This window comes from Artibeus jamaicensis, unplaced genomic scaffold (genome assembly GCF_021234435.1).
Source record: "Artibeus jamaicensis isolate MK-2021 breed Jamaican fruit bat unplaced genomic scaffold, CSHL_Jam_final contig_415, whole genome shotgun sequence".
In the NCBI taxonomy this organism is placed as follows: domain Eukaryota; kingdom Metazoa; phylum Chordata; class Mammalia; order Chiroptera; family Phyllostomidae; genus Artibeus; species Artibeus jamaicensis.
The window spans coordinates 37,760,359-37,779,543 of record NW_026521823.1 but is presented as its reverse complement, the minus strand read 5'-3'; the positions used below and the strand labels follow the sequence as shown (position 1 = coordinate 37,779,543).

General features: G+C 49.3%; 1 protein-coding gene across 2 annotated transcripts in view; it reads left to right on the top strand.

Annotated features, from left to right (window-relative positions):
- Positions 1-18,364, top strand: part of LCP1 (lymphocyte cytosolic protein 1) — a 67,537-nt gene extending 49,173 nt beyond the window's left edge. For both annotated transcript variants that reach the window (XM_053665536.1, XM_037129541.2), the window contains 8 exons: positions 1,234-1,329; positions 2,091-2,286; positions 4,536-4,614; positions 5,191-5,305; positions 6,052-6,185; positions 12,406-12,529; positions 13,673-13,797; positions 16,694-18,364. In XM_053665536.1, coding sequence (XP_053521511.1) covers positions 1,234-1,329; positions 2,091-2,286; positions 4,536-4,614; positions 5,191-5,305; positions 6,052-6,185; positions 12,406-12,529; positions 13,673-13,797; positions 16,694-16,826 — 1,002 coding nt within the window. In that variant the 3' untranslated portion in view covers positions 16,827-18,364. The remainder of the gene's footprint in view (positions 1-1,233; positions 1,330-2,090; positions 2,287-4,535; positions 4,615-5,190; positions 5,306-6,051; positions 6,186-12,405; positions 12,530-13,672; positions 13,798-16,693) is intronic.
- The last annotated feature ends 821 nt before the right edge of the window (positions 18,365-19,185 follow it).

Sequence of the window (19,185 nt, the reverse complement as noted above, 5' to 3'; positions counted from 1 at the left end):
TGACTGCCTGTCGCTGAGAGGCTGTGCTCTCCGAACAATAACTGCTTTGGACTTGGGAGATGTCAGTGTGAGGGACGAACTGGCCAAGCCAGCCCTCACTTAGCGGATGTGCCTGTTCTCAGGGAGCAGCCGTGTTCCAGCCAAGGTCTGCGCTGTGACATGGGTCCGAGCCACAGGCCACTCTGAGATGCCAGGAAATCACACCAAGTCCGCAAAGGCGGGGAGAAGGTCCCCACTGGCGTGAGTGAGAAAGGTTTCTTAGGGTCAGAGGAAATGAGGTGACACTTAGCAAGGCCAAACAGAAGTGACACCGGCCAGGGCCTAACACCTGCACAGAACTTTCACCAGCTCAGAACGGCTGCAGTGAAAACGAAGAGCAGGGGGCGGGGAGGGGGAGCAGGAAGGAAAGAGATGCCGCTCGGCTCCCCCAGGAGCCACATCAAGGGCTGGCAGGTTCTTGTCCTTGTTCCTGATGCCACAGGTGGAGAGCAGGCCCCCGCTCTCCCCGACCTGATTTGAAAACACAGAAAAATAGAACATTACAACAGCTCATTTTTCAGCCTTTAAGAGACATGAAAATCGCCTTCAATAGTTTAAAGAAATTACCAGAACATCTGCATCTTTTCATTGAATGAGAATACATTTACCATTTTAAGGCTCCAATTCTGAGAATCTTTTGGTCAATAAGCATATTTCCAGAATCTAAGACAACGTAGGAATTCAATATCTATATACAATCTGCTTCTAGTTTCTAGATAAACATTAAATTAATTTGTCATCTTAATAACTCTCCTTTTATATAAAGGCTGCTTGTTTCAAATACTTTTGTTTTGCTGATTATTTAAATGTATTTTTAACGCTGCTTTAAACTTCTGCCTCCTTTTTCTGTCACTGTTTAAAAATTCAACTTCAGCTGACTCTGCAACAATACAAGGGTATATGTATTTTCCCATGTACGATGTAACACATGCTAATAAATTATTTCCCCCTAAGAACAAAAGAATAGTATTTGCATCTTTGGAGTGCCCTTTCAATTGTTATACTCATTGTAAAAAGCAAGGCAGATGCATGTAAACAGACAAATAGAAAATTCAAATCAGTAAGCGTTTCCAGCTTCGTTTATTAAGTTGCATTCTTGAATGGCAGTCAAATAAGAAATGAAAAATATTTGCTCCAGGGAAGTTACTGTGCTAACTCTGTAACTTGACATTGAAATTGTTTCATTTCTCACAGGACTCAAAAGCCTATTACCACCTGCTGGGACAGGTGGCCCCAAAAGGAGACGAAGAGGGCATCCCCGCCGTCGTCATCGACATGTCGGGACTCAGGGTGAGGCCAAGTTCTGAGCCCGGTGTGCAGGGCGCGGTGCCGCCTGGGCATCGGTGGCTCCATCGGCCCATGCGGCCCTGACTTGGGCATTCTGTGGTTGGCCTCTCGGCTCACAGCTCTGTTAAAACTGCAAAAGACTGTTCCCAGCTTTGGTTAATAATCGTGGGGAGTTTCACCTGGAGATAACACCAGTCACATGCCATGCACCATGTGAGGCCATTCTGTGTGTTTTGCCTCATTTAATAGGCTCTATGGCATCAGGAAATATTATTATTTCCATGTTAGGATGCGTGAGTTATTTCTGGAAACAGATGGGATATTCATACAAATAAATAAATTCTCGCTTTAGTAATGGAAAAACTGAGACTGAGGGTTAGTTAATATGTCCAAGATGATATGTCAGATTATTGGAAGTCATTTGATCCAAGTCTGGGGCTCTCTTCCCCTAGTAATAGTTCAGTCTACTCAGCTGAACTATTCAATAGTTGGATAGCCAACCTTTCATCTGAAATGGTCTGTCCAGAGATGAGAGGATTCGATCACTTAACTTCTGAGATTCCTTTTACTTGTGACTGATTTTGGTTCAGGAGAATATGAGTAATAATATGCTTACTTGAGGTTCAGCACTATGGGTTTTGGTAAGATACCCATTTCTTCTTCTGTCATCCATGTCTGTTTTGTGCCTGGAGAGCCTTGACCCGGCCTTGACCCAGCTTTGGCCCAGCCTTGACCCAGCCTTGACCCGGCCTTTTTCTCTGCAGGAGAAGGATGACCTCCAGAGAGCAGAGTGCATGCTGCAGCAGGCAGAGAGGCTAGGCTGCCGGCAGTTTGTCACAGCCACAGATGTCGTCCGAGGGAACCCCAAGTTGAACTTGGCCTTCATTGCCAACCTCTTTAACAGATATCCTGCCCTGCACAAACCGGAGAACCAGGACATAGACTGGGGAGCTCTTGAAGGTGCGTGGAAACCAGTTGATGAAGAGTTTAGAAACACATAATTCTAGGCAACGACAATTCCTCCTAAGCAAACGTAAACCCTTCACATGCCAGGGAAACTTTGCAAAAAGGTCATTACTTCTCATCCTTAACAGAGAGAGTAAAATAGATTAATCAAGTCGATTAGAGCCAAGCCAGAATGATCAAATATTATTCTATCACATCCATAATACATAGGCTTGATCCATTACCAGAACTGTTTGAGGAAAGACATGAACTTGATTATCAGATGAAATAAATCCTAACTTCCAAAATTCTAACGTATACACTTAATGGACTGAGTGTTAAGTCCTAGAGGCAAGAAATTGCAGCCACTCATCATCTTATGATAATATTTGTTCTAGAAGGTGCTTAGTGGGTCTTTTTGGTTTGGTTTGGTTTCTTTGATGTGGGTTGTGGGGGGCACACAACCATGTTTTCAGGCAGAATCCTCGACAGTTGTATTTTGGGAGTCAATGCCCTGAGATTGAGCAAAAAGCTTATAGCTTTAGTCGATTTCTAACAGGTAAAACTGTCAGAGATGCTTATTTTTTCCCCCATCATGAATTAGCCTCAATATGGAGGCAGGGAAATCAAAACAAGATTAATATTAAATGACTATCACCAAAGAAAGCAAGTCCAGATTTAAAGTGTTAATGGATCCTCTTTCTGCAATGCGTTGGCCTGGCTGGAAATGCAAACCGAGTTCAGATCCCAGCACTACTGCATTTGTGTTGTGTGACAAATCATGGTCAGGGGTCCATGCACATGTGACAAGCCCTCTGACCCCCCATTTCCATCCGCCTCTGGCACACCCCCCTGTGGGTCCTCCCCTGTCACCCAAAGTTCAGCATATACAGAGCAGAAAGGATCTCGTGTTCCCCCCGGCTGCCTTTCTGCTCTACCCCCTGCCACCCTCTCTTCTCTAGAAAGCCTCCATTTGCATTCCTCACACCACTTTTTTCTGCAGTCACCAAAACCCTGGGTTCCACTTTGATGCCTTCCTCTTCCTCACCCCTAAATGCCATGAAGCAGCAGATATGAGTAATTCTTCCCATGGAATCGCTTTTTGGTCGTTAGTTTTTGTTTCTGCTCTTCTGGACTCATTAACTCACCCACCAACCACATCAACCGGTCTCAGGGGCCTGTTCCTCCATTCGTCACGCACTGTGTCCTCCATGGGTTTCATTCAAATGTGTGCTGCCTTCCAGAAGCTCCGCACACCTCTGCCAGGCCCATTGCCATGCTGCTCCCATTGTACCTCTGCCTTGCACTAGCATTTATTACAGTTACATTAAAAAAACCCATAGTGCCCTGGCTGGTGTAGCTCAGTGGAATGAGCATGGGCTGTGAACCAAAGGGTCGCCAGTTCGATTCCCAGTCAGAGCACATGCCTGGGTTGCAGGCCAGTTCCCCAGTGGGGACCATGCGAAAGGCAACCACACATTGATGTTTCTCTCTCTCTCTTTCTCCCTCCCTTCCCTTCTAGATGATAGATAGATAGATAGATAGATAGATAGATAGATAGATAGATAGATAAAATCGTAAAAAAAAACCATAGCGACTGACGTCTAATGTCTCACCCCAGATCTCTGCTCCCACTCAGAGAGCCCTCCTTCTGGTTCCAGCCGCTGGACAGACAGGCTTATCTCCATGCACTGAGCAGCGCAGGTTCCTCCCAAATTCGTTCCCGATGGTTTTAATGAGACCTTGCTTACTGGTCTCTTTGCATTCCTATTTACTCTGTCTCCTACTCCCACCCCTTACTGCACCCCAAGTCTCTCCCCTTTCCCCTTCACTATCCAGATTCTACTAGTCCTAGAAGGTGAAGCTCAAATTCCTCTCCCTCCAAATTTAGCCCACACTAGTATTCTCTCCCCTGTCTCCCAACTCGAAAAGCAAATGTGTCCACGTCATCCATCAGGCCTCTCTCTTGCATGCCCTCTCCGTTTCATGCCTCAAGGTCATGCTTTTCCAGGAAGAACAGAGGCCTTGGAGGGCCGGTTCTGAAGTTTCCCCACACAGGATCTTACACACGATGCCACAGACATACCTGGTAAATTGAAATGGAAAAATTAACCCAGAAGAGCAACCCTCATCTGTATCCATTAGGGTCTATTCCATTAATTTTTTAAATTCGACTTCAGTCTCTGTTACAGCCTCTCTAGTGAGGCTTTCATAAGGCGTATTTCCCCGGAGGCCTGATGGGTAACCAGTCTGCATTCATTCAGGTGAGACGAGAGAGGAGCGGACATTCAGGAACTGGATGAACTCCTTGGGCGTTAACCCTCGCGTCAATCACCTGTACAGGTAAGACTATTCAGGGACTCATTCTTCATGCAAGACACCGAGACCATGAAAGGCCCCTGAAATTTCAGGTACCGCTATGGTGTACGGTTCTTTCCACAAAATGTGTGCACCTGGGGGAGAAGCAGGGAAAGTGCCACAGTGGCCCACAGGTGTCGGATGTTCAGAAGGAGAGAAACTCACTTGCATGCGCCAGCATTGTGTGTGTTTGATATATGACCACACCCCAGTGGAAGGACCGATGTCCTGCGTGTTGCTGGCCCAGCATCTGCTCACGCGCAGGTGAAACAATCAATGTTACACGTGCGATCGTCCCCTATGCCATTTGTCAGAGCCAGTTCCCCCACTGGAGGCAACATGCTGTAGCTGAAGGGACACGGGGACCTCCTGGGGAAGCCTCGAGGAGGCGCCCTCAACACCCGAGTCGGCCTCTTCACCTCGAAAGACAGAGCGGCTGACACCAACTTCACCACACCGGCAATGTCCCTTGCGCTAATATACAAGGGAGCGCCTGGCTCACCTGGGCCCTTCTGGAAGGTTTGCTGCTTGAGAGTTCTTCTGTGCTTGTCTTTCATCCAGTGACTTGTCGGACGCCCTGGTCATCTTCCAGCTGTACGAGAAGATTAAAGTCCCTGTGGACTGGAACAGAGTAAACAAACCGCCGTACCCAAAGCTGGGGGGCAATATGAAGAAGGTACGCAGAGCTGGTCCTGCAGCACAGGCCTGCAAGAGCACCCAGTGGGTGCTTTACCAGGAGGCCAGACTTGGATCAGGGGCGTTTGTTTATCTAGGGCTTAAGTTAGAGTAGAGCAGTCAGGAGCCTAAATAGTTTCACTGAAGCGATTCCATTATTTCTGTTGATTATTTATCATTCTGGTGGGATGTCTCTAAACATCATGATGTAAAAGTTCTAATTAAGAACATTAGAGGAGGGCCCGGTTTCTCTCCCCCCGCCCCACCCTGTTAAGATGCTCATTCTGATTTCCCGAAGATCGGAGCTCTGTGCTGACAGGTGGACTTGGACAGACAGTGTGTTCAACGTCAACACAGTGGGAACACGTGGGTGGGAGCAGCATTTCCCACCGTGTCTCATCTCTGTGACTCCTCACGATCCAAGCGTAGCCACAGGAACACGTCCTGCGTGTCAGACCAGGTGTGCACGCAGGACAGAGAATCCAGGCTTCCCATGCCGATCGTTATGAATTCAGCTATTGTAGGGATGTCATGGACAGGTGACTGGGCGTGGCTCCACCTTCCAGTCATGCGATACGGCCACAAAGATGTCCATAATCCTAGAATTGCAGAACCAGACGAAGCTTCAAAGATCATTTATTCTGACCATGTTTATTTCTTATTGCGTCTTTATGATCTTATTTTATCTGATAATTATCACCATAGAGATGATGACATTCGGTTGTTGTCCTTTCTCCTCATTAACAGCTTGAGAATTGTAACTACGCCGTGGAATTGGGGAAGAATCAAGCTAAGTTCTCCCTGGTTGGCATCGCTGGGCAGGATCTCAACGAAGGCAACCGCACGCTGACATTGGCCTTGATTTGGCAGCTGATGCGAAGGTAGAGGCTTTTTATCGAGTGTATTATCAACCTAGGGAAGTACCACAAAGCGTTGAGGGATGTAATTTAATCTAGGAAAACGATATTTTTAGCTACACTTAAAACCAAGAGAGTCTTTTTAAAAATGTTTCTGTTATTTTTTTTCCCTTCCAGTTCTGTCCATTCTGTTTTAGGTTTTGGAAACTCTTTTTATTAGGATCCTAAATATTTCAGACTGTGTGGTCCTCTTAACTGAGCCCCCTGCTCACTGGGGAGGGACGCTCTTCGTGTCTGCTAAGACGCGTTCTCTGAAATCTACTTTTTGTGACGTCGATGTAGTCACGCTGGCTTCCTGCTGATCAGTGTCCACGTGGCTGGCAGATCATCCCATCCTTTTAACTTGACTTGCGTTAATAACAGTCTGTTATCTTTAAAAGGGATTATCAAAATAACGGGGAAATACGCCGCACTGACCTACACATTTTCCACTTCTGGAACTTTTCTTTCCGTGGCATAGGTCCAGACTTTTGCTTGGTATCATTCACCTCCCACTTGAAATATTTCTAATAGCGCGGAGGAATAATTCCAGTGTCCACGTGGCTGAAAAAGCCTGCATTCCATTTTTATTTTTGAAAGAGACGTTCTCTGCGTATGGAGTTCCAGGTTAATAGTTTTTCTCAAAGGTGATGTCTGCCATCTCGTGGCCAATATCCAGGGACAAATCTGTTGTCATTTTTATCTTTCTTCCTCTCTATGTAAAATATCTTTTTTGTTAGGTTTTTTATTTGAAAGACTTTATCAGTGGTTTTGAGCAATTTGGTTACAATGTCCTTTGGCGTTTCTCATCCTTGGAATTTGTCATGAATCTGTGGGTTCGTAGTTTTCACCAATCTTGGAACAACTTTGGCCTTTATTTTGTTAAATTTGTCTCCTGCCCTTCGCCGCCCCTGTTTCGGGGGAAACAGCAGGTGCACGGAGACTTGCTCATCTGAAGCCGCCCCAGAGTTCACTGAAGCTGTGTTCATTTTTCTCCTCTGCTTCAGATTTTTCTATGTTGCACACGGGGCGATTTCCACCGCGTGGTATTCAAATTCGCTACTCTCTTCTGTGACGTCTAGTCCTCTGCTGACCTCCTTCGGTGCGCATGCTTGCCCCAGACATTATAGTTTCCATGTATAAAAATTCTTTGTGGCTTTTCCTCTCCCCTCTTGAACAAACAGACTATAATTACAATAACTGTTATTTCTAGATCTGTTTCTATTCACTGAGTTTTATCCGCATTCATCATATTTTCCTGCTTCTTGTCATGCCTCCTGTTTTTTTTATTATATGGGAGACATTATGAGTTTTACCTTGATGTGTGCCGGCTATTTCTGTTGTCCTTTAAATATTCTTGCATTTAATCCCAGATACACATGGTTACTTCAGTGCAGGTGGTCCTTTTGAGGGCCACTTAAAGGCTTAATCAGCCTTGAGGCAATTTTGAATCTCAATACTGAGATCATCTGGATCAGTACCTGATGCCCCATGTACCTCCCTCTTCTACTGATGGGAACCAGGTTGCTTCTAGGTCAGTGTGAGCTCCGAGATCTGTTGTGCCCGGTCGCCTCTGGCAGTCCCTTCCCCAGCCCCTGGCAGTTCCCTCACCCGCGGGCCCTGAGTCGTTCCCAGCTAAGGACAGAGGCAAACCCTCCGAAGGTCCCTGAAGCTCTCACTGTGGCTCGGCTCTGCCGGCTGCTTCCTGGCCCCCCATATTCTATCCCACAAATTCTAGGCAGCTGGGCTTCCTCATTCTCAACCCTGCCCCGAAGCTCAGGGGCACTGTCCTGCTCTGCTTGGTTCCCCGTCCCTGCACCTCGGGCTGGACACGCTTTGTGCAGTCAGCCCGGACAGTCCTGGGGGTCCTGCATTTGTTTCCCATCTTTCAGGGACCACCATTCTGCGCCTTCAGTTATCCAACATCCGAATGACATTGTTGCACGTGTTTTCCATTCCGGTTTAGGTGCTGAAGGCAGAAGGGTAAACCAGGCCCCTCCACCCCCTCAGGGCTCAAAGCAGAATTCTCTGCTGTGGCTTCACAAGAAAAATTTAGCTTTCAGAGCTGGCCATAAGCCGAACTGGTGTAAGCACAGGGTGGTGAGCTCATTACACAGGAGTGGTATACAGTAAGATCTACAAATAGAACATAAACTGTAAGATAAATAAGCGATTTGGGGTACCAGAGTATTTTTAGAAGACTTTTAGGAAGTAAATCTCTAAGTATAGAACAGTGTGCTTTTTAAAGGCTTTGCTTTTCCCCATACGCTGGTAGCTCTGACCGGGCAGAAGTCTCAGCAACGCAGTTAGAACCTGTTAGTGTGACTCAGTTCCTGCTTCTGCCTGGGAGGAGGCTCCAGAAGCCCCGTGTCACACGATCTTGTCCCTGACAAGGGGAGGGTGGGTGTGCGCTGTCCCCCAGGCACAGGAGTCTTCCTCCCAGGCCACCGTCTGCAGAGTCTGACACTCCTGTGGTCTGCACAGGAAGAGGTCCACGTGTCCGGTGCTGTAGGGTAATCAGGAGTGAGCGCAATAGATTCCACAAGCTGATTCACCAAGCACAGTTCTCCATTGTCCATTTCTGACCTGGGCCCTTGAAGGTCGAGGCAGGGGACATAAAACCTGGCACAGGAAGTGCCAAAGCCAGAGAGGCCTCAGCTCTGCCTTCAATTTCACTGCCTGTACCTAGAACATCACTGTATGTTCCGGAGGTCCGTTCTCCCCGGTGTGTTTTCAGAAGCTGTTTTTGAATTGTTCCCAATTGTCGTTCACGTGTGTTTTTGTTTCTTAGCAGACTGGGTTTGAGACTGACTACTTTCAAAGCCAGAGCAAAAATCTTTTTAGTTGCAAAAGTGAAATTGACCTTATGCGTTTGAATATAAAATAATCTTGGGTTTAATTTTCTGTTTGGATCATTAAAAAACTCAGTCCAATTCGATTCTATTTTGGAATTTCATAATACCTGAAAGTCATGTTGTAATATGGTCTTCACTGTGGAACTTTCATAAAAGGGTGATCCAAAGTCATACTTTCTGGCTGGTTTGTATTTGACAAGGTCTGCTGTAGCCACCTGGCTAATAAGTTCTATTTCTCAGGAGTGTTTACTATACAAGAATGTGCGCGTGTAAGAAAGTAGAGACAGCCCTACGTTACTGCCGAAGGCAGGGGCGTGACTGATGATTATGTAAATGCCACCAGAAGGCATCTTTTCTCTGTGTGCCCTACAGTGACAGACCAATTAGAATTACAGACGGTTCTAGTGGGAATTGATGTCACTGGATTGCAGAGATGTGCTAATTCGGCCATTTCTCTGGGCCATCCGTGGCATGTCACTTTTTTTCTCCCTAAGAGTAACTGAGATGCATGTTTCAGCCTTTCCCGTCAGTAGCCTGGAAATAGTTCTCAGGTTGGAAAGCTGGCAAATAGTGTGTGTATATATTTGGGGACAAAAGCTGGAAACCAGCAGGGTACCGCAGACAGCAGTGTCAGACTCCAGCCAATGAGGGGACTGTCCCCAAATCAAACAGGCTGCGACCATGAACTTGGGATAGATCCTCAAAAAACAAAACACCACGGTGTGTCCTTCTGGTCCAAATGTTAAATAAATAAAACAAGTGTCCGAGGGCAGGAAAGCAAACCCCGAGTGCCGGCAGATCCCCGAGGACACACACACACACACCTGTGTACTTAGAAGCAGGTACCTGCTTCCGTTTCAAACCCCTGCATCTCCCCTGAGGCGGCAGGAAGCCAGCCTGTGCTCGCCAAGCTCGGTGTCCCCCCAGGGGCTGTTCGGACCCCTGCACGCACTCACTGAGCTGCCCCCACAACTCTCTGCACCTTTTCAAACCTCCCTGTTCCGTAGTGGCTTTTTAGACATTTTATGTCCACGGTGGACTTCTGTATAAAGGTGAGCTCCTCCTTGTGCCATTTCCTTCCTGGCTTTGGAAGTAGGTGGAAGTCCTGCTTCTGTGCAGCTGAGAGCACCGGGGACACAGGCCGGGGCCACAGGCCGGGGCTCTGGACCAGGAGCAGGGAAAGTTCAGGCCTGTGAGGAGCAAAGCTTCTGGGAAAGTGAGCTGTGTTTTCATCGGTTCCGTGTAGACGGGACCCGAGGGAGTGAGAGCACTAACCCACCTTCCCTAGTGTGTCCGCTTAGGCAGAGATGCGCAAATGGGCCATCGATGCTGCGAACTTCGAACACATGCTAATTACTAAGAAACAGGAAGCCAGTGACGCCATAAAACATCGCCACTACGAACAGATCAAAACTGAGGATATTTTGAAAATTGGCCTGGGATGTACCCCATTCGACCTCATTGGTCCTTAGCAGTTTGGTCCCATGTCTGGGTCCCCGTTAAGCATGACTCAACTTTCTCCTTGTGCCGTTTGAGAGAATTCATTGTTTATTTCCTCCACCACATCACTCCTCCATTTACCAGTTGCCCAGTGCGTGCATAGTAGGTGCTCTGCCAACCCCTGGCAACGCCACGGATAACAGGGTTACAGATTTGGTAGGACGTGCAGATAGGCTGACGGACACACGCACACCAGCTCCCGTAGAAGTCTGGGCAACAGAACAGGTAGAAGAAGCGTTACAGTAATGATGAGGATGCTGGGTGGGGCAGAAAATGCTGCTGCCCGGGAACTGTTCAAACGATGAGCAATCCTCTGCCAGAGCACAGAGCTGAGCCACGGAGGCAGGAGGGTGCGGGGTGCAGCGGGGGGTCGGGCAGGGGGTGGCTAGGGGAGCTGCTGGTGCTTCTGAGAGAAGGAAACCGACCAGGGTGTGTGTGTTCCCCCGGAGGCCTGGCGGCAAGGCTTGCAAGAGAGGAGGGAATAAGAAATCAGAGATGCGCCGAACAGAGACACTAGGGCTGAGTGAGGAAGGGCCTCACCTGCCATTGACCTGTAATATTTGGGCCAGGGAGGGTCACTCTCAGTGACCAGAGCTGTACTTTCGGAAGACACACACACACACACACACACACACACACACACACACAGTTGTAGGAGCCTATTCCTCCCCACCCACAATGATGGCAGGTGATGCTCTAACCTGGCAGAAGCGGGGCACCCCCCCTTTCGGAGATTTGACTTGAAACCCCTGCAGGAAATCAGGGAGAGCTGTGTTTTCCCTGGAAGCAGTGGCTGGAAGAGGACAGCGGACTGATTAAGTGTGTGGGCAGCCACCTGGAGGGTGACCTCCTTTCGGTCACCCTCCCTCCAGACGGGGCTCAGGGGCTGGATACCTGAGCTTCAGAGGGAGCAGTGCACCTGGAACCTTAGCCCTGAGAGCCCGTCCGGGGTAATTGGACCCCTCCGGCCAGCCTGGACCTCGAGGCCAGCAAGCCTGCTGCACTGCCCGCCTTCTCTGGAACCTTCCGCCCGTTCCCCCAGCTCCCCCTGGTGGAGGGAGTCGCCTGAGGGACCGGGGAGGAGATTTTAAGATCTTGATGCTTCTTTATAAGTCTCCCAAACAAACCCAGTTCTCATAACCGTATCAAAGGTGATTCTAACTCTCAGACTGGAGAGTGACTTTGCTTTCTGTTTTAAAGTGACCTTCATGCTGAGGTATTCCTGGTATTTCTATTTCAATAGAAGAAAAAATCTCTCTCTCCCCCACTTTCTGTAGATAGATAGATAGCAAGCATCTGGCAGAAGGAATGCCCGTTTGAGTGTGGTGGGTAGGATAATAATATGGGTGCAATAATTTATACTTTTCATTTGAACATGTCACGTAAAACATCATATGGTTACATTACAGAATTACGGTGCTGATGATTTTGTGATCAAAGCAAGGGGCATTATTTGTGCCCAGCTCTGTAATATGTTGGCTACTTGGGTTTTTCTAATGTGGAATTGCTCCTTTTTCTTAATGGTTCCTTTAAGTTGCTGGTTCCTTCCCTTGCTTCCCATTTGCCTCCGCCTCCTGCCCAGGGCAATGGCGGTGCTTACGAGGAGGTCTTTGCCCTGAATCGCACTTTAACAACCATACAGCGACAGTCCACACTCTCCTACAAGGAACTGATGTGTATAAATATATGTATTTTTCTCCCTCCCCGCCCCCACAACATAATGGCATCCAAGCTATCCTTCTTTTGTGGTTCACCTAGAAGGAAAAGAGTGTGTTCTACCCTGGCTGCTTTCTGTAAATATTGAATTATTTAGCAACTTTTCTCCAGAAATCATTCTTGGTTTTGTTCAGGTACACGCTGAACATTCTGGAAGAAATCGGAGGTGGGCAGAAGGTGAACGATGACATCATCGTCAACTGGGTCAATGACACACTGAGGGAAGCTGGGAAGGGTTCGTCCATCTCCAGCTTCAAGGTAAAGCCCCGCCCACTGCTCCGGGCCACCTGAGCCCTGTGCTTGTCTGTGCTCTCGGGACTCTGGAAGGAGAAGGGACAGAGCTGGTGTGGCCGTCAAAATGTGTACAAACGCCAAAGAAAGGGCCCAGGGTTTTGTTCCTCTGTTCAAATCCCAGCTCCACCACTCATCAGCCAGTCACTTAACCTCAGAAACTCCCTTTACTCACCGTGAATTAAATTTAGATGCCGACACCTGTGCTTCGAAGTGAGCTAACTTATTTAAAAAAGGGAAGGGATTATGCAAGCCCCCCCCAACAAAAATATTCATAGACAGGGAGCACAGTGTGTTGATGACCAGAGGGAAGGGGGTGTGGGGGGCAGAGGAGGGTGAGGCGGGGGAAGTGGTGAGGGAAGGAGACGCGACTTGGGGCGGTGAACACACAGTGCAGTGTAGCATGACGGTTCCAGGATGGCGCACCTGAAACCTACGTAATCTTATTAACCAAAGTCACCCCAACACACTCAATAAAAAAGGAGAGAAAAGAATTACTGTGAGAAGAAAACACCCTACAGTTGTAAAGAAAAAAGTGCCAAGCAAACTGTGAGATGCCACCAAGTGGTAGTTACTGTCATTACTGCCAATGCCGTGTCCCTGGACCTGTGGACTCTTTTTGTTCCTTGAGGTCCCCAAAAAGTGACCCTCGACCAAAACCCCTGTCCCACCGAATCCTTATCACTACCCCTCCCGTCACCCCTGGGGCATCCCCCCAAACGGAGCAGGGTTTCTTCTGGCATCTTTGGTCTCCCTTTTCCGATGGTTTCTTATCAGATCATCCCTTCCTCTGCTCACACCAGCGGTTTCAGCCTCTCTGCTTTTCTCTCCACATGCTTTCCTGGTTCTCTCACTGTTTGAGATCACCCCCTGCCCCGTGCCTGTCTGTTGATTTAGGGAGCTCCTCTGCAGAAACCACAAGTGATTTGGAAAGTGCATAGATACAGCTGGTGTGCAACTGTGTTGCACGTCCCAGACCCAGCTGTATCTATTTCCTAGATAAGAGGAAGAACCACTGCCGCCACCTCCCCTCCCCCACCCCCGGCCCCCAGAGTGAAGCAGAGGTAACGTGGGGCCATACTGATAGAACCCACCCTTCTCTATGTGCAGGACCCGAAGATCAGCACCAGCTTGCCTGTTCTGGATCTCATCGATGCCATTCAACCAGGTTCCATTAACTACGACCTTCTGAAGACGGAGAACCTGAACGATGAAGAGAAACTCAACAATGCAAAGTACGTACACAAACCTGAGGTCGAAGGTGGGGGTGGGGAAAGATCCCACCGGCACCTGGATGCCTATGAAATGTATCGCTTGTGCTCTTGTACGAAAGCATCTGTAGTTTTGCTACAGATGCTTTTCTTTGTCTTGACTCGCTGTGTGTGGCCCATCACCGCTGTTTTAGACACTGTGCAGTGGTCGTTTAAGTCTCCTGGCGTTAGAGGGAGCAAGACAAAGAGCAAGTGTGTTCTTCCGGTTGATAAGCAAGCCTGTATTTTCATAAAACCAACGATCTAATCGTGATCTGTAGGAGACCTCCCAAATAAGGTCTGTGCATGGCAGGCCCGAATATCAACAGCTTCTTTATGCATATTCATGAATCTGAATGAGCAGGGCAGGAGTTTAAGTTCAGAGTCTTCACCAGCTTGGCAGCAGCTGCCCTTGGCTTTCCCGTGTACAGGGAGGGTCAGCAGACGGCTATAGTCTGTGCGCCAGAGTTGGCCTGTTGCCTCCTGTTATAAACAAAGTTTTATTGAAGCACAGCCTTACATATATATGTACACGCACACACACATACAGCTGCTTTTTGGCTGCAACAGCAGTGTGGGTAGCGTGGCAAAGCCCGCAGAGACTGAAATGTTTGCTCTCTGGTCCTTTGTGGGAAGCGTGCTGGCCTCTACTCTGGAGAGGTCGTGTCCTCTCCTGGGGCTGCCGGAACAAAGTCACCCAAACGGGGTGGCGTCACAGAAATTTGTTCTCGCACAGCGTGGAGGGTACAAGTCCAAGATCAAGGCATCGGCGGTGCTGGTCCCTTCTGAGGGCTGCGAGGGAGAATCCTCCCCATTCCTGCCTCCTGCCTCCTGGCCCCGGCCGGCAGCCCTCGGCTCCGAGTCCTCCGATGTCCGCACCCCCCCCCCACACACACGTCCTTCTTCCCTGCAAGTCCGTGGCCGCACATGCGGTCTTCCCTCCGGGCGTGTGTCTGTGTCTCTTCCCCTTTTCTTGTCAGGACTCCAGGCGTATGACCTCATCTTAACCAGTTACATCTTCAACAGTCTTATTACCAAATGCAGTCAGAATCTGAGGTACTAGGGGATATTAGGGGAGAGGGATTTTACATTTTTGTAAAGATTTTATTTATTTATTTTTAGAGATAGGGGAAGGGAAGGAGAAAGAGAGGGAGAGAAACATCAGTGTGTGGTTGCCTCTTGTGCACCCCCTCCTGGGGACCTGGTCCACAACCCAGGCATGGGCCCTGGCGGGGAATCGAACTGGCCACCCTTTGGTTTGCAGACCTGTGCTCAGTCCACTGAGCCACACCAGCCGGGGCCATATCTTCTTTTTTAAGGAACACAATTCAACCCATAACACAGGTCCAGAGTTAACAAGTGAGTAGTGCCCCTCAGCTTCTCTGTGTTGAAACACCCCAACAGTGCCCTTCTCTCTGCTCTCAATTTGGGAAAGTGGGACCCTGTGTTCCTGGTCTGCTGATGCTGCAGCACAGTCTAATGGGGACAAGATAAGTAATTCAAAGGCAATTACAGTCCATTGTGAAGGGGGGGGCAGAGAAGGCAGAGTGCAGGGCGCTGTGAAGGAGACAGGAAAGAGCTCTGCAGACCCAAAGCTCTGAAAACCAAATGACATCCCAGCTGCGACAGACCGAAGGGACAAGTAGGAAGGAGGTAGGCAGGTGAAGGAGGTAAGAGCACCCCACACAGAGGGAAGAACCGGTCTGAAGATGCACAAAAATTTCTAAATGACCTTGAAAAGAGCTTGAGTCTATAGGTTCGAGAGGGATACGATTAGGTTTAAGGAACTTCCCCAGGTCTTACAATTACTCAGTGGTTTTGCTAAGATTCAGGGTCCGACATCGGGGTCTGGAATCCTAAGCACTATCCTGTAAGGGCAACATACGAAATTACCTTAAAAACGGGTGAAAGGAATTACCCAAAAATCTTACAAATGCTTATGGTAGCCAGATGATGCATGATTTTTGAAGCTCTATTTTTTAATTTTTAATAATTTTTTCCTTTCTATTTTATAATAGAAAGTACATTTTATTTCATTAATAATTAACACACAGAAAGTGACGGAGAGATGGGCAAGAAGAAAGAACAGGGGCCGCTTGAGCCCGATAACTGAATTTGATCCATGAAGTAAGCGTGGAGTTTCGTTGGGGGAGCGGGGGAGGCTGGGGCCTTGGGTGCAGTGGAGACACTCTGGAGTCGTCCTTCTAAGAAGGTCCCAGACAGCAAGCAACATCAACGAAAGAACTGACAGGCAGTTAATACATAGGATCGTTTGAAAATAGATTCCAGCTGATAAAAATGATCTTCCGTGACTGTAAATAGAGCAGAGAGGCGCAGGTGCAGCTGTGGTCATTCTGTGTGCAGCAGCAAACTGGCTGCTGTAGCGTCGTGGCCACATAAATGAACACACCTGGGGGTTCCGCCAGGGGCGGAATGGAACGAGGAAGAAAATAACTGTCGAGTCAAAGGGTTGCAGATGCATTTCCCTGTGTTTGTCCTTATAACTGTGTGTTCGTAGCTGTAGTCTGCAAATGTTTCCCTGCACACCTGCTGCAGTGTGGTGACTTTCCCTGCTACTGTGTAGCCCAAGAAAATCCTCATGGTGTTGGCCTCAAAAGGGGTGGGAGCCAGGGAGATCTCTGAGGACCAGCAATACATTGGGAGGCTAGACAGCAAGTCTGGTGGAGCCAGGAGCTTTATCGAGCTGCGATTAGCCCGTAATCATGGGGGGATGGCTGTGGCCACGCCAGGGCCGAGCTCTGTGTCACGGGGGTACGCAGCTGTAAATCGCGTGGAGAGTGATTACAGCTGTGCCTCTGAGGGGTCCCCTTCATCCTTCGTTGCTCCAGTCTCCTCACTCGTCCTCTCTTCTCCCGGGCAGGTACGCCATTTCTATGGCCCGAAAAATCGGAACAAGAGTGTACGCCCTTCCAGAAGACCTGGTGGAAGTGAACCCCAAAATGGTCATGACCGTGTTCGCCTGCCTCATGGGCAAAGGCATGAGGAGGGTGTGAGGCCCAGCGGGGCGGGGCTGCAGGCGGCTCACCTGCCTCTCAGCACCGGATGGTCCCGGGAAGGACGCAGACAACTGAAGCCGCTGCAAAGTTTTCGACTTGGCGGCATTATTATACAAGATTCCAAAGAGGGTATTATCTGTTCATGCGGGTAGCCTCGCCTATATTTAACAAGCGCTTCATTCTTTGCAAAAGACCCAATCTCCTACAAATATTTTTTTACCATTGAACTTACTGCTTTTTTGAAAATCTGTAGGAAAAAAAACAAACCCTGCTTCTTGCCATTAGTTGAGTGTAGAAGCTGCATTGTTGCTAATTTTAACATGATCTTTCCAGCCAGCCTAAGGGGGTTGCATTTTTGTTTTAAGGTGAGCATCTAACCAGTCCTAAGGCTTGTGTGTGGAGGCTGTCATTGATCTGCGACAAGCCTCGCTTTCTGTCCCCTTGTCCTACACTCTGCCGCCCTGGGACTTGGCTCTCCACCTCTCAGAGCTCTCTGCCTTCTCGAGGACCTGCCTCTGCAGGCCATCCTTGCCTCCGGGCCATTTGGAGCACCTGACACGTCAGTCAGGCTCTCCGGGGTCCCAGGCGTCTCTGGGAGCCTGCAGAGAAGTAACACTCCTCTCAGAGCTTTTCCTCAGAACTGGGGCCCCATTTGCTATTAGTTTTGGTGTGTGTTTTTTTTCAGCCAATAAGAAGCCCCCTGTTTTTAACCCTAGTGTTGGGGCTCAGACCAGATCTAATGCCTTCCATACTGTGCCTTCAGGTAGACCAGACCCTTGGTTAGATCCACGAAGGAAGGGGGTGCAGTTGAGCAGAAAACCACCAGGGGGCAGCGTGGAGCCCCAACCAAGCCTCTGTCCCTAGATCTTGGTGAGGGAACAGTCCTGGCTGGCCTGTTTTCACCCGCTCTCAGCTTTAGTGGGTCTGATGGCCGCCAGGCCATATTATCAGTGTTTACTTTTTCTGGTACTGCAGAAGCCTGTTGCCACCCCGAACTCCCAGGGGGCCATATACGCCACCTAGCAGGGCCCCCACCGCACCCCGCCCCACCACATACTTCCCTGGCCATACCCAGCCCGTGTCCAGCTGGGTAAGCACTGGCTGAGCTGCTTTACAAAGAGCTATTCTACTGGATATTTAAAGAATTCCCAAGTAAAACCCGAGGCGCCGCAAACCTCATAGATGGTACACTTGCCATGACAACCCGAAAGGAACAGAACATTATGGACCAACACTAGCGTCTCCATAGTTCTCAGAGGGCTCGCCCGCCAGGTGTCTTCCTTGGAGGCTGGGGGTACGGCGGGGAACTTGGCCGTCTTTCAAAGCCACTGAAATGAGTCACCCTGCATCTGCCCCTGCGGCTCAGGAAGCCAGTTGTTTCTCTGGCCTTGGAATGCAAGGAGGTTGGCTTTGTCTCCCTCCACACTCACCGTGGCCCCAGGAGATGCTCTCCCGTCTGCCTCCAAGAAGAATGTTTGCGCCTTAATGTCCAGAATCTGTCCAAATAAAGTGTTCCTGAGGTCGGATGTCCCTTGGAGGCTTTGTACCTCGTTAATTCCCTCAGCCCACGCGCCCTGAGTGCCCGGTGCAGAGCTGGGCAGTGTGCGGAGTTGGGGACTGTGACTGCGTTGCACTTGCTGGTCGGGAAGGATGTTACACTTGACCCGACAGGTGTGGCAGGTGATTACCGAGGGCAGGGTGAGGCTGACAGCAGAGGAGATGGTCTGAGACACACTTGGGCTGAAAACAAAGTACAGCAGTGAGACGTTGACAAAGCAGGATCTAAAATGAGAGCCGGGTCGCAAATTCTCAGAAACACGCCGAACCGGGTCATGAACAAAAGCCAGCCCTGGGGGTGGATGCAAAACAGCTTCTCGGGGCATTCGAGAAGGACTCTTTTGGGTGGGCGGTGCCGGGGGCAGGTCTCCTCACTGGCCTGGTAGAACCTCACTTTGGCAGGCAGAAAGGACAGGGTGTGCCGAGGTGTCCTGCTGCGGTGGCTCCCTCTCAGGTGGCCAGCTGTGACAGGCATCTGTCCAGCATGGGCACATTCTGACCGTGAGGTGCCACACACCTGCACGGCTGCCGGAAGCTGCACGTGGGCTGAGTCCTGGCTGCAGTAGAAGCAGCTTTGGGGTGATAGTTCATTCCTGGACAGGACATCCCGGCAGCTTCTCCACTGAGCGAGTGGCCGCCTTCCCTACACTTGCAGCAGTTACAGGTACAAAGGGCTTTTGTGCACGGACTGGCCTGCTGCACGGCCAGGGGGCAGCACCTGTGCTCCGGAAGGAGAACCCAGACTCCCTTGGAGACGAGAAGGGGAAGGGATACAGTGACCGCATCAAGATCATTTTTC